The sequence below is a fragment of the Labeo rohita genome, unplaced genomic scaffold (assembly GCF_022985175.1).
Source record: "Labeo rohita strain BAU-BD-2019 unplaced genomic scaffold, IGBB_LRoh.1.0 scaffold_274, whole genome shotgun sequence".
Classification (NCBI taxonomy): domain Eukaryota; kingdom Metazoa; phylum Chordata; class Actinopteri; order Cypriniformes; family Cyprinidae; genus Labeo; species Labeo rohita.
The window spans coordinates 1-15,720 of NW_026129034.1; the positions used below are offsets into that span (position 1 = coordinate 1).

General features: G+C 35.1%; 1 protein-coding gene across 1 annotated transcript in view; it reads left to right on the forward strand.

Moving 5' to 3' along the window:
* Positions 1 to 14,726: 14,726 nt before the first annotated feature.
* Positions 14,727 to 15,720, forward strand: part of itga1 (integrin, alpha 1) — a 75,060-nt gene continuing 74,066 nt past the window's right edge. Inside the window, exon 1 of the mRNA XM_051102691.1 lies at positions 14,727 to 14,969. Within this exon, the coding sequence (XP_050958648.1) occupies positions 14,927 to 14,969 (43 nt within the window). The 5' untranslated portion in view covers positions 14,727 to 14,926. The remainder of the gene's footprint in view (positions 14,970 to 15,720) is intronic.

The window sequence follows — 15,720 nt, forward strand, 5'->3', positions numbered from 1 at the left end:
ACAACCAAATACAAAATTGGGCTGCAAAAAACGGAAATGCTTTGAAAATACTCATAACACAACCAAATATAGAAATATGCTGCACATACTCACAACAAATATAGAAATACACTGAGTTTAACTGAATTTAATGCAAACAACTGAATGTTATCTGACAACAAGTATCACAGTAACATTTAACAAATGTTAGATATAATAACAACTAAAGCATTTCAGAATAATAATATTCCATGAACAATATATGTTTTGAGAACATTAATAAATACAAGATAACTCTGATCGAACATTCTATTAACATTACTGGAAGAACGTTGGGAGAACCTTGCCAGAAATTGTTTATTGTTAACTGGGTCTGTAATTAGCATTCTTTTTAATTTCTGTTTTTAACTTAATTTTGCCATTTTTGGGGAACATAATGTCGAAAACATTTGAGTTATGCAACTGTCCTGATATTATAATTAAGAAAAAAAAAAAACTCATTGAAAAATTTATTTTATTTTATTTTATTTTATTTGCAAAATCAAAATCATGTGGTGCAACCAACATGAAAAAAAAATTCAGGAGGGGAAAAAAGTAAAACTGTAAATGAACAGTGTTAACTATCACCTTATTATAGAAAGCCAAGGATGCATTCCTTATCGTTCATAAACAAAACCAAGGCTAAATAACCAATGCCATGTGCTCTCTCCCAAGATTATATGTGTAAAATGAAACCAAGTGAAACAGGCGTGCAGATTTTTTTCTGAAAGCATTGCAGATGTCATCAGTTCATAACTGGACAATTAGTGGAAGCTCTGTCTTGTTGCCCTATTTTTGGAAAGCATGCGAGAACAATCATCAAGGCTTGATATAACAACAATAACACTGATCCAATCTGAAGAGCTTGAGTTAGTATTCAGTGACTATGAGGAAAGAGAATCAGACAGTAAGTAATATATTTGCAGTATGAGCAGTTAAAACTAGCAAACTCACACACTTTGACCTCTACAGCCGCTGTGTCATAATAAATAACACAGAAGTAGTCATCATAAAAGCTATAAGTGAAACTTTAATTTTGTACATTTGACATTTTTAGTCGTCACTTGTCTTGAAAAGGTTGCTAACAAGTGGCTAAATGGGACTACAGAGGCTGTCAGATTCATTAAACGTCATCAGACCGAGCAGGAAATCTCATCTACTCACCAGTTTCTTTCACAGCCTCCTTGTGTTTATAATCACGCTCTTGCAAACTATTTTAAGTCAAACTTTGAGGGAAAGTTCTTTTTCACAGACTAAAAGAGTTATCGAAAGCTTGATGGTGTTCACTTACAGCCTACATTTAGATTTTTACTCCTGGTGACTGCATTTAGGACTCAACCTTCATAATAAACAGTTGAACAGTTATCATGATGAATGTAATGTGTAGGAACCATCAACTTTTATTGGTCACAAAGCTTATTTTCTAAATGTGTGGGAAACACAATCTCCCAGATAAGGGAATTCATCAGTGTTGCCAAGTCCACAGTTTTCCTGAAAAAAAAAAAAAAAAAAAAACTCAATTCAATTACATTAAAATGGCCACCCAAACATTCACACTAGCTCTCTCACACACACACAAACACACACACACACACCCATATACAAAGCATTGAATGAGCCAATAACACAGTGAGTTTATTATTTTTAATTTTGTCAACTAATAGTAGTCACTAACACACACAAAACCAAAGAACTGAATGAGCTAATGACTGAGCTTTTTTTTTTTTTTTCACATGCGCAGCCACTGTGCGCACACACGCGCACACAAAAAAAAAAAAACACACACATGCACAATTCAAAGTCAAATCGAATTCCTACTGTTGATGATTCCAAACAAAAAATGTCTGGAGCATGCTACTTGTTACGTTTATTGTTTATTCTTACCTGTTTAACACCACTTGGTTCCATTTTACTTGTTTGAGTTATTGAAATTAGATTTTTTTTTTTTGTTATTGTTGTTGTTAGAAACAGTGGTTTATATATTTCAACCTATATACAGTCGAGTATATAGCCATATAGTGGATATTAATATTTTTGATCTTTTGATATATTAAATACCATCATATGTCGACCAGATGTCACCAAAGTCACCAAAACTTAAGGTTTTGGCTGTCTGAACTTACTGATTTGATTTTTTTTATAACTGAAGTATAAGAAATAGTAAATAAAACATAAAAATAACGTATTTTACATTAAACGCATGGTAATTTTTTTTTTAAATCACAAAAATTAAATAAATTGATAGTTTGATAGGATAAATTGATAGGTTTAAAATAATATGGTATGACACAGCAGTTGCAATATTAAGCAGCAAAACAAGCTGTTTTATAAAGCTAAAAATATCTGGACGTGGATGAAACCGGATTATCTCCTTTTTCAAACCAAGCCATTCTCAGCGTCTTATCTGAGTGACGTGACACTGACCAAGGCCGCTCCCCAGTCCTGCCGCCTGGACACGAGACCCAGGGGGGGCCCTCGGCGCCAGACAAGGCGCAAAAGCATGTTGGAATTTAACACTTAAAGTTTAAATACACTGGTGACTGGCAATTTTTAACGGGGTACCCCCCTCTAAACGCAATTGGGCTGGTTTTGAGTAGCTATTGGGTGCGTTTTGTTGTGAAAACCTGGCAACCCTGTGTCCTACCACCATTGTTTCGACGCCAGTGCAGGGAAAGATAAGAATGGCTCCTAAGTGATTGAGGTGTTTTGTTGTTGGATGCAGTAATGAACATAGTCATTTACTCCCGACATCTAAGCCGTTGAAGACGCAGAGGATAAATGTTACTTGCATTTTTAAAGGAAATGCGCCCAGTGATGTACATAAATGCGTCTATGTTCGTGCAAATCATTCATGATCCAGCTTCACCTACAGCAGAAGTGGGGCTTTTTATGTATCTTTGCAAATCGCCTTTCCTAATAATGTGCTAGTTAGCAAGTTTCGGGGCTACAGTAAATAGTAGAGAGAAGAGTGGAGTGGGGCGAACAGAGCTCATTAGCTTTTAAAGGCAAAAAGGGATGATTCTGACAAGGTAAAAAGGGTGTTGTTTTACACTACCACTGAGAAATATTAATCATAGTTATGTTATAGACTTCTCATTAAGACCCTATAACGAATCATATCAACTTGTGGAAAATGGGCATCTGATGACTCCTGTAACCCGTGTGCAACCTTTTGGACATTTTTGTCCTTTTCAGTCTTGTTTTATTGTGATAATTTCACCCGTGTTATTGCCAGCTGCATTCATTTTGGCACAGGTGTGTATTTTACTATTTCACCTACATTTCCTTTATTAAATCTATTTTGCACTAGGTGCAAAAAATTGTTGCACTCAGCATCTTTTGTACAAAAATGTCCCCATTGAAACTGCTTTTTTTAATCACAGAGCCATTCAGCTGTAAAATTATGCTATTTTTGTTAATAGACTTTCATTCTGTTGGCAAGGCTTCAGAAGTAAATTTTTTACCAGATGGCGCCATTTTTTCAGGTTTGGCCAATAAAGCAAATACTCGCTTTATTCCTGTTTTCTGCTTCTGCAAATTATAGAGCCAATCGGATAAACATCGCAACTATAATTGTGTGGGTGTGTTGGTATGGATGTCAGTGGTTTGTACGTGTGTCATAATAAAAAAAAAAAAATTGTGTATGTGTGCATGTTTGTTCTTGTAATATTTGAGAGAGAAAAACTCTACTGCACATTACAAATCCAACCACTGTGTGCACCAGTGGAGTTTTGCTGGCATCTTATGGGTGAAATTTGGTACTGCGTCCAAACAAAATCTTCCTGAAAGCTCATTTTTTGAGATACCAACCTCAAATTTGGAACACAACTTTAACTTTTAAGATTTAGTGTTCAACATATTTCATAAAATACATATTTTATATAAAATATTGTTCTTTTTTTTTTTTTTTTTTTACTTCATCAGTAATCTGCCATGGGTCTTCTTTAAAATGAGACTAAATTTAAGTCTGTGGTCCCAAGCTTCAACTTTTTTGACAGTTTTTTGACATGGACATTTTTGTCCACTATGGAGCTATGTGTAACTTTTTTTATTGATCCACAAGGGTTAACTAATCTTGCTCAAAAAGTATTCTTGTAGCTTTATAAAATTAAGGTTGAACCACTGATGTCACATGGACTATTTTAACATTTAACATTAAATGTCTTTAATACCTTTCTGGGCTTTGAACATGTCAGTTGCATTGCTGTCTAATTTTAATATGGAAATTCAAAAGCACACATTCAAGTACAAACAAATATCATGTGCTTTACCCTAATACTGTATGTGTTGAGTAACAGTTTAACCAATGCATTTCCTGTAGCATGTAAATGACATGTAACAAATTTCATTGTGCTGATGAAACACACCCAGATTATATCCATTGGTAAGTAATTTGAGTTTGCAAGAGGCTGCCAAACCATGCAGTCACCTCCCTTTCCTCTTCCCTCCGCAGAAGATGTGCAGGAAGCCCTTAACAATAGGACCCCCTCTGCTCAAGACATGCTTTGAGAAAAGACCAGCAGCAGGGACCAGCTCGCGCAGGCCTGTGTTTACCATTAATCTAGACCAGGTGATGTGCAACCAAGGTCACAAGAGAGAGCAGAAGTCATCGCCTGGTGGTCTGGCTCTAACCTGAGCCAGTGATAGGTCCTGTCAAGTGAGTAAGTGAGGCCACATGGTTTCCCAGATGTGATGTAACAACATGTCGAATGCTTGTCAAAAAGAACATGAGACGTCCCGCTGTGACAAATTTTTATCGCAGTTCAGCGCCTTGATCAGACGCAGCGGGTTCACATATGATAGACCCTCCACGAAGACACAAGTAAGCATTAGATTACAGCGTAGAGAGCGCATCTCAATGAGAATATCACTATATCAGCCTTGCTGTTTCTCTCTAATGGCTAGACATTTAACATTTGAACTCAAGCGTCCTGGTGGACTAGGTAGCTGGTTTCTCCTCAGCTCTTGTTACATTATCAAAGTCCTCTTTTCTAAATCATACCAGACATATGGACTCACACACTCCTAAACATGATCACTGAGGGGCACTTTGTGAACTCTGAACCCTTTCGATTGGTGTTGATTGCTTGGGCACCTGCTGAGAGCTGTCAAACAAGCACATCAAAAAAAGGGCTATCCTGTGTCTGCCAATCAGTGAACGTGGCCATGCAGATTAAGAGACAGAGTCAAATGCATCAAAACCGTCAGTTGTTTATATTGGCGGGTCTCAAACTAACATGTCCAGATTACCCTAAAATCCATAATATACCCTCCATAGCCACAGGGGCAGTTGTGGCCTAATGGTTAGAAAGTCAGACTTGTAACCTAAAGGGTTTGAGTGAATAACCAGCGCTATATTCCACCTTTAGTACCACGGCTGAGGTAAGTCCCTCGAGCAAGGGATCTATAACGTGAGATGGGCGCCGCCATGTGTGTTCGCGCTGTTAGCTGGATTTACAGCACGTAAATTCACCAGTTTCTCCCGAAATACATGCAAGTAAGTGGCTGGTGAACTTGGAAAGGAATTGAGTGAATTATATCGTTACTTACACTATGTGTATCTGATATGAATCAAACACGTCAGCAAATTATACTTGAATGGATTGTTATTGCTGCTTCCATAGACGTAAGTGTGTATTTTACAAACTCTAAATGCATTGTTTTACTAGCACTTATGTGCATTTAAATGTCTGAAACCTAATATAAACGTTATGTGTTTGAAAATACTGCATAATTGTGATTATATGACAAGCTTATCACCAGCCAACGCGCGAAAACGCAATTTGAATTTGGCAGTTGCGTGACGTCACCAAACGTTCTAAATCCCATATGTGGGACCGTACTCCCAGGGGCACAGAAATAAGAATCCTATATGTGGGACCGCACTGCGCAAAGGGTTAAAAAAAACTCATTTTAAAGACCATTAAAAAAATTTTAATTTACATTTTTTCCCCAGTGATCATTCAGTGGTTATTCTCATTACATTGCTTAGAAGCAGTTGTATTACAATTAAAAAACATCATTTTTTAAAAAAATTAAATCATCATAAATGAATGACGCTGCATCAAAATAATCAAAATAATAATAATAATAATAATAATAATAATAAATGTTTAATTTAATTTAATTTAGCTTTTGATTGCAACATATAATTCTTAGTGTTCATTGTTTATAATGTCATTAACTGATTTATTTGTTTGTTTTTTGTTTGTTGTGACATCATTTTACACATTACACAATAATAAATTCTGACAGTTTTCAAATTTAATCTTTTTCTCATTGGATTCTCTTAGCTATAAAATTACAATTTTACAAAATTACAAAACAAATCCATCAGTTTGTTAATATATATCATCACAAATGAAAGGCACTACAACAAAATCTACCATGATGTATAAAACTTTACAATTTAATAATGTAATGTAATGTAATGTAATGTAATTGAATAGAATAGAATTGAATTGAATTGAATTTATAAGAATAAGACTAAATGGTAATAATAAAGTGGAGATGAAACTCTTTTTTTATTATTATTATTATTATTAAAATATTATTTAAAAATAACTCTATTACAATAAAAAATCATGCATCACTTTTTTATTTAAATCGTCATAAATTAAAGGCACTACATGAAAAACTAACATGATGTTTAATTAAATTAAGTTAAATTAAATGTAAAGTTACTATTTAAATAGTTATTTAAATTTAAAGTTTTTTAAATAGTTAATACTTTTTAATAATTTGGGTACAAAATAAATTTTTAAATTTATTATTATTATTATTATTATTATATTAATAATAATATTATTGTTATAATTTTTTTTTTTTTATTTGTTTGTCTGTGTGACATCATTTTAAAAAGAATAACCATGATGTATAATTTAATTTAATTTAATTTAACATTTTTATTTTATTTTATTTTATTTTATTTTGTTTATTTTCAATTAAAGTTTAGAAAATTGAGCATATAATAGAAATAAGAATAAATTAATATTAATAACAACTAATGATAATAATTTTGGAGATGAAATTGATTATTTCATCATTTTATTATTATTTATATTATTTTTACAAAAATATTATGCATTTGTTTGTTTTTTGTAACATCATAGTAATACTTCATGACATTTTTCCATTTTAATTTTTTTCTCATTAGTTTTAAAAAATAACTGTATTACAATAAAAATGCATCACTTTTTAAATTTAAATCATTATAAATTAAAGACACCACATCAAAACTACGATGGTGTTTAATTTAATTTAATTTAATTTAATTATAATACAAATAAATTCATCATAATTAGAGGGGTCATATTTATTATATGTTAATTATTTTTTAATGAGACTCAACTATATCCTTCAACGTATTTATGTGATCATCTATAATGTGTTTAACATGTACTAACTATAGGCTACTATACTGTACAATTGCATATTAATCAATCTGTCAGTTTTGTGTCTTTAGTTTAGTAACGTCGTGATGAACCTGAACTGTTCCAACAAATCTAAATGCAGGAGTGTGCAGATTTGTGGTCACAAGTTGCAAATAACTGTGTGAGGGGGGAGGAAGGAAAAAAACACTGGCATACGCAAGATTCCACTACAAAAGTTCACACAGATCCATGCCAAGCCAACACAGTTGCACAAAAACAAACAGGCGTGAAACTGGGGTGAAGGGCGCCTTGAATCTTCATTAACGACCGTATCACTGTGTCCAACACATTTCCTGAATTTTTCAAAATCATTCCAAGGCCCTTTGTCAAACAACAAGAGCTTGATAATTTAGTGTAATGCAGTGAATCAGTGATTTCATAATTAACTGTCAAAAAGACGCCGCTTAGTTCTGACAGCACATCTGACTGTGTTTAAGCATTCATTATACTGTTTACCACAGTGAGTGGGAGTGAGAATACAACATTTTATAAAGCATTGCTGGTGTTGCCTAATAAGTGAGTGGGTGTGGATGGGGTAAACCGCAAAGACACAACTTGGGGAAGCACATTCACATTTCAGGAGAAAAGGTGACCTCAGGTTTGTTTGTTTCTCAGCCTTCCTCATGTTCTTCTTTTGTGAGCTGTCATGGATGTTGACTTTGAGAAATGATGAAATATGTTGAGTCATGAGTGAACTGCAATAGGTTATTTTTGAGTTTTGCAATTATATATCCAGAAAAGAATCTAAAAAAGCATAGAAGAACAGAACACAGTCTTGAAGAACAGACATCTGACTGGACACAAGAAATCAGATTACGTTGTTGTAAGAGGATGCATTGTCCTCCATCAGGCATCTTTTCCCCCACATTAAGGCAACTTTATTATTTTAAACCAATCTGACAGGCATCTTCTGTAATAATGGCTCTCGTACGGCTGCCTGCTGAAAAGCAAATGCCATCTTAAAAGCTTTCCTTTGGTACCAGAGTAAATAATCAAGATCATGCTGTGTCCAAAATAAACAGACCGACCGCAAAATAAATTTTGAAAATTCTGTGTGTGAGGAAGTAAATTAATTCCAGCACGTTGTGGCAAAGAACAGCTTTGTCAATAATCAATTCAAAATTATATTGTTGTATTGTTATGTGAGTAAAATAATGATGTCCAAGATAATATAGAGTTTTGTTCAGCCGTCAAGTTAATTTCATTCATTCATTCATTCATTCATTCATAATTATTGTCATTTTTCAGATTTTTGATCATTTTCTTGGAATTAGACCATTTGATGATTTACAAATGATTTAAAAACGTAACTAATTCTTTATTTTAAAAAAATCATAATAATAAAAAATACACTTTTAAATGTTTAGTCATAAGAGTCATCTCTGTGATATCATTTTTTCTTTTTAATGGTTTTCTTGTCACATGACAGGAATATGACTTACTGCTTGTTTATTTGACACTCCTGACTTATCTTATCTGACTTTTCCCCCAAATGTTACTAATATTTGAAAACAAAAATGCTCTTTCTTGCTCAATAATAATAATAATAATCATCATCATCATCATCATTATTATTATTACTACTTTTATTATTAATAATCATTATTATTATTATTATTATTATTATTAACTACAATAATAATTATTGATAATAATAATTACTATTTATTATTATTATTATTATTACAATTAATTTATTTTGGGGCCTTTTTTAAAGAATTTCAAGAAGGCTTTTAATGAGGCTTTTTTATTATATCGTTATAAAACAGGTATATTGAAATCATGGTCTGTATTGAATCAAAAATATGTGTGTTAAAAAATACATACATTCATAATTAATTTACTAAATTAGCAATTCAATTTATTTTCTTTGTAAATCATTATGTTGTGATTTAAAACGCCCCATTGAAATTGTTTGGCTACAATCTGACCTTTTGGCTAAATATTTGTCAGTCAAACCCGCCTCATTTCCTTCAGTCAGGGGGATTTGTTTGGGATATTCATACCTATATGCTGTTGGTGGGGTATGTCTATAGGATGTGTACGGACTGCTTCTGTAACAGGCTGTGTCTGCTTGTTCAAAGGCGGCCGGCAGACGGGTGTGGTGGAGGAAATTGATTAAAGAAAGACACAGACAAAAAACACTAATCAGTGTTTTCCTGAAACGTGATTCTGGGAGGACCTAGAGAACAGAGGAAGCAAGAATAATGTAAACTGTGTCTTTCTCCAGAGATTCTTAAGATTACTTTTTCTTTTTTTTTTTTGGTCATAAGTGCACAGGACTCAAGGGAACTATACAATCAATGGCCTCTTGCACACTGACACTTTGGACTTTTAGTTTTTTATGTGGTTGCTTGCCATCTGTAAATATCATCATTGCAGGAAAAATTCTCCAGAACCCCCTCGGTGCTGCTTTAGTCTTTGATGAAGAGCAGGTAGTGTATAAGAAGCAGACTTACGGTCACACTAGTGTCAGAATAACTGATGACTAGTGAGATTTGCTTTGATGAGTTGTGTTTGGTATCTAGCACTGTTAGCATTAGCAATGTGAAAACAGCATTTCTGAAAACGGAAGTGACTAAAAAATGATTCTGAGAAAAAGGAACTTTAAGTGTTAAACAGACACAACAACAGCAGAGCTAATGATCACCTTAAACCTGTTAATAACCATGCAGAACCAGCTTAGACCAGCTAATTACAAGACTGGACCAACTGATGACCATCTTGGACCAGATCATGATTACATTAGACCAGCTACTGATCATCTTAGACCAGCAAATTACCAGGTTGTACCAGCTTAGACCAGCCTGAAACAACTAATGACCAACCTAAACCAACTAATGACTAGTTTAGATCAGATAATTACCAGGTTAGACCAGTTTAAACCAGCTAATGACCAGGTTCGACCAGCTTAGACCAGCTAATTACAAAACTGGACCAGATAATAATTAGTTTAGATCAGCTAATGACCAGCTTATTACCAGGCTAAACCATCTTACACCAGCCTCAACTAGCTAATGACCATCTTGGACCAGCTAATTATTAGATTAGACTAGCCAATAACCAACTTAGACCACTGAAGACCATCACAGACAAGCTAATGACCATTTTAGACACTAAGGACCAGTTGCATAAACATAGTCACTATGTTAAGACTGTGTCTTAGCTGTTTACGCAACCGGCCACATCTAATGACCACCTTAAACTAGGTAAAGATCAGATTAGACCAGCTAATGACCATCTGAGACAGCTAATGACTAATTTAGACTGTCTAGAGACCAGTTTAGACATAACTAGGTTAGGGAGCAGTTTAGACCAGCTTACTGACCAACTAAGACCAACTAACGACTAGTTTAGACCCGCTAATTACCAGGTCAGATGGACTAGTGACCAGTTTAGACGAGCTAACGACCACCTTTAACCAGCTATTTTCCAGGCTGAACCAGCTAGTGACCAGTTTAGACCAGTTAATGACCAGTTTAAACCAGCTAATGCCAAGGTTAGACCAACTAATGACCTGCTTAGACCAACTAATGACTAGTTTAGACAAGATAATTACCAAGTTAGATCAACTTGTGACCAGTTTAGACAAACTAATGACCACCTTAGACTAGCTATTTACCAGGTTGGACCAGCTAGTGACCAGTTTAGACCAGTTAATGACCAGTTTATGACCAGGTTAGACCAGTAAGTGACCAGTTAATGACCATTTTAGACTAGACCAACACAGACCAGCTAATGACCAGCTTAGACAAACTGATGGCTAGTTTAGACAAGCTATTGACCAGTTTAAACAAGCTAATGACCATTTTAGCATAGTTAATGACCACTTTAGACCAGTCAAACTTACGCAATCATAATAATAATGATAAATTTATTAGTATTGACCATCTTGTACCCACTAATTACTAGGTTAGACTAACCAATGACAATCTTAGACAGGTGAAGACCAGCATAGACCAGCTAATGACCATCTGAGGCAGCTAATGGCTAATTTAGACTGGACCAGTTTAGACATAACTAGGTTAGTGAGCAGTTTAGACCAGCTTAATGACCAGCTTAGACCAACAAATGAGTATTTTAGACCAGGTAATTATCAGGTAAGATCAGCTAGTGCCCAGTTTAGATGAGCTAATACCACTTTAGACCAGCTAATTACCAAGCTGGCCCAGCTAATGACCAGGGTGGACCAGCTAGTGACCAGTTTAGTCCAGTTAATGACCAGTTTAAACCAGCTAATTGCCAGGTTAGACTAGTAAGTGATCAGTTAATGACCTGCATAGCCAAGCTAATGACCAGCTTCAATGAAAACTAAGATTTTTGTCCATGCATTGAGTCCACACTGCTACCACTTTAATGCTTAAAAAGTTTTCAAAGATTTGCATTTTCATTTACATGAATTGAGCAGTTTAGTAAAAATGTTTTGATGAGACAGTCACCTTATATGATAAACATATTGAAATTAGGCTTTTATTCACAAACAGCGATCAACAAACACGATACTGCATAACACGAGAAACTCACTGGTTCTCACACTTGAGCTTCCGTTTACCATATCTGATGTTTCAGTTGATAAATGTTTATATGTGACCCTGGACCACAAAACCAGTCTTATGTCGCTGGGGTATATTTGTAGCAATAGCCAAAAATACATTGTATGGGTTAAAATGACTGATTTTTCTTTTATGCCAAAAATCATTAGGATATTAAGTAAAGATGATGTTCCATGAAGATATTTTGTAAAATTCCTACTGTAAATATATCAAAACTTAATTTTCGATATATTTAAAATTAAAAACGTAATTTTGAAAAATAACAATTTGTATACTTTTTAAACACAAAAGCTCGCGTAGCACAGGCTTTCATTTTGAACGAATCTTTAATGTGACTCGCGAAGAACGAGTCGTCTTGGGGAGTGATTCGTTTAGTCGCGCATGTGCAACATCCTATTAGGTTCTGTACTGGAATTAGTTCACCTGTTTTGAGTCTTCAGGTTTTTCGAGTCGTTCGTTCATCTTATGGGGTTGTCACGTGATGCTGATTTTGCTAAAATTAACGAAATGACTCTAAAAAAGATTCGTTCATTTTGCTGAACGAGACTCAAAGGTCAGAGTGGGTAAAATGATCCGAACTTCCCATCACTACTACGAATCACGTCTAAGTTCATGTCTGTGTACTCCGGCTAAAAATGGTAGAGTATGGCGAAAAACTCCATCTTATTTTCTCCTACAACTTCAGAATCGTCCGACATGTTGTACCTTTTTGTTTGTAAACAGCTTACTTGCACTTTCTTAGTCTTGCGCGGTCGCTTTGTAAACACTGGGTCTGTGGTTCTGCCTGTGTTCGGTGTGACCTTTTGACCTGATTCAATAGTACGTCGTGAGTGCACATACCAGAAACTGTGCTACATGAGCTTTTGTGCTTAAAAAGTATACAAATTTTTATTTTCCAAATAAAATGACAGATCGTTTCGCTAGATAAGACCCTTCTTCCTCGGCTGGGATCATTTAGAGCCCTCTGAAGCTGCATTTAAACTACATTTTGGAAGTTCAAAATCGGGGGCACAATTAAAGTCCATTATATGAAGAAAAATCCTGAAATGTTTTCCTCAAAAACCATAATTTCTTTACAATCTTGGATGACAAGGAAGTGAGTAAATTGTTCTGAAAGTGGACTTCTCCTTCAATATAAAAATTGATAGAATTAAGTGTTTTAAAATATATTAAACACTGTTTGATCATCTCCTCTCTTCGTGGTCATCCGCCATTAATCAAAACGGAAAGATGATCAACTCATCACCAGTGTCAATTATGTTAACTCGCTGTAATAACACTGACTCTGAATACTGATTCACACTGCAAGTGTTCATATCGTTCAAATCAACACCAGAATCAACACTTTTTAACACTGGAAAATTAACACCATAAAATCAACTCTATATAACACTGTAAATTTTCCTGTGTATACTAGTCGATGACTAGCTTAGACAGGTGAAGACCAGAACAGACCAGCAAATGAGCAAATGGCTAGAGATCAGTTTAGACTGTTCACTAACCAGTTAGCGGTCCGTGGGTGGGTTCTGGCTAAAATACAAGTCCTCTAGTCATAATATTGCTTTTTTCCAGTGAAAAAGTTGCTCATCAGAATCAGAAGAGAAATATGCACAGTGTGTACGGGCAAAAACAGTTCAAAACAGTTTAAACAAATATGTGGGTGGATTTTGATGTGAGAGGATAACAGGAGAAACATTATTATGGGTTATGGAGCTGTATAAACACACAGCTTTTCACTTCACTAAATGTTAATTGATGGACTAGAGTGGTGTGGATTACTTGTGCATTATTGTGATGTTTTTATCAGCTGTTTGGACTCTCATTCTAACCAGGCTGGACCAGCTAGTGACCAGTTTAGTCCAGTTAATGACCAGTTTAAACCAGCTAATTACCAAGTCAGACTAGTAAGTGATCAGGTAATGACCTGCATATAAGCTAATGACCAGTTTAGACCAACTAATGACTAGGTTAGACCAGCTAGTGGCCAGTTTAAACAAGCTAATCCGTCTTAGACCAGTCAAATTTACACAGTTGTAATAATAATTGTGAAAATAGTAATAATGACCATCTTAAACCTGCTAATTACTAGTATAGACTACTCGATGACTAGACGAAGACCAGCACAGACCAGCAAATGAACATCTGAAACCAGGCAAGGATCAGATTAGACCTGCTAATGACCATCTGATTTACGCTGATTTAGACTGGCTAGAGACCAGTTTAGACCTAACCAGTTAGTGAGCAGTTTAGAAAAGTCTCACGTAGCCAGACCTTCAGACTGACGGCAGAAGCCATCAGCCAGCGGTCCGTGGGTGTGACGCATGAGACTAAGACTAAGTTTAGACCAGCTTAATGATGAGGTTAGAGCAACTAATTACTAGTTTAGAGCAGGTAATTACCAGGTTAGCTAATGAGCTGTGAGTTGTTAATTTCTCACAAGCTAATGACCATCTTAGCCCAGGTAATGACCAGTCAAATATATACAATTGTAATAATAATACAAATATAAAAATAGTAGTAATAATACAATAAATTATCATTGTTATTATAATGAATAGCGTATACTGTTGTGTGTGTGTACGTTTGTAAATGTGTACATAATGTATATAATGTTACTAATGCTTAAAACTCTGCTTGTACAACTACTTGAATGTGAACGAGTGAGAGTCCTTCCCTCAACTACCTAAACCCTCCTTCACCGTCACTCAATACGCTTTGTAAAGTCAGTCAAGTTCTAGTTCAGGCATAAGGTGTGAGATCTAGATGAGCACTGGGACGTCGACTGCGGAGGAAATGCCCTCTAGCTAACGCTAAGAGTAACTGAATCGAGTTTTTGCCTCCAGTCGAGCTGCTGCCCAGTTGAGCGTCTGTGCTTCCAAGGAACGGAGCCTCATATCAAGGCTCTGACAGCGAACCGGGAAGATGCTTTCTGGAGTCGTTCATTTCTCACTAGCAGCGCTTCTGGGTACGTTTTTTTTTTATTTGAACTTATTTGTTCTGGTTTCGTTTACATGTCTGTTATGATGTCAAAAACCTGAGCGCGAAATTGCGTCCTTTTTTTATTCGCTGCATGTCACTGTAGTATATTTCAGAGACCATACATGCATTACAATGCATTATTGATCCGGCGTTGTATCCACTTTGACATGCTCCGGTCTGTTATTCTAAACACAAGTCATTGTTATTTATCTTCTCGTAGACGTAGAGAACATTACTTCAGGGAATGTTTACGCGGCGTAAAACGGTTTTTGCGCACCACATGCTTGCACACTGTATTTGTGTAGCCTACAGAACGTTACAACGCAATTTAGTCTTACATTAAGAGCAACTGGATATGTTTATCGGACATTTAGTTTACTGCTTTGTCATATTATTATCACCATTACACTGACAGTCTGCACTCTGAAATGTAAAGGTGTCCTCTGTAATTTTTTTTTTAATAAAAAGTTGCACATATGAATAAATAAATTCGAAAAATCGAAATCATGTACACTCTCATGATATAAAGACCCCAGTTACATCCGTTCTACAAGGATGGCAGCTGACATGTTAAGATGACCTGCTGTGCCATGCAGTTGAAGATGTTGCTGATCACTGTAATAACAAAAATATATTCTGAAACTTTATAAAGCATGTTTAGCCAGAGTGTTACACAAACTTCTTACATCCAAGCTTGGTGTCAGTATAGATTACAAAACCATCAGTACTACTGAAAT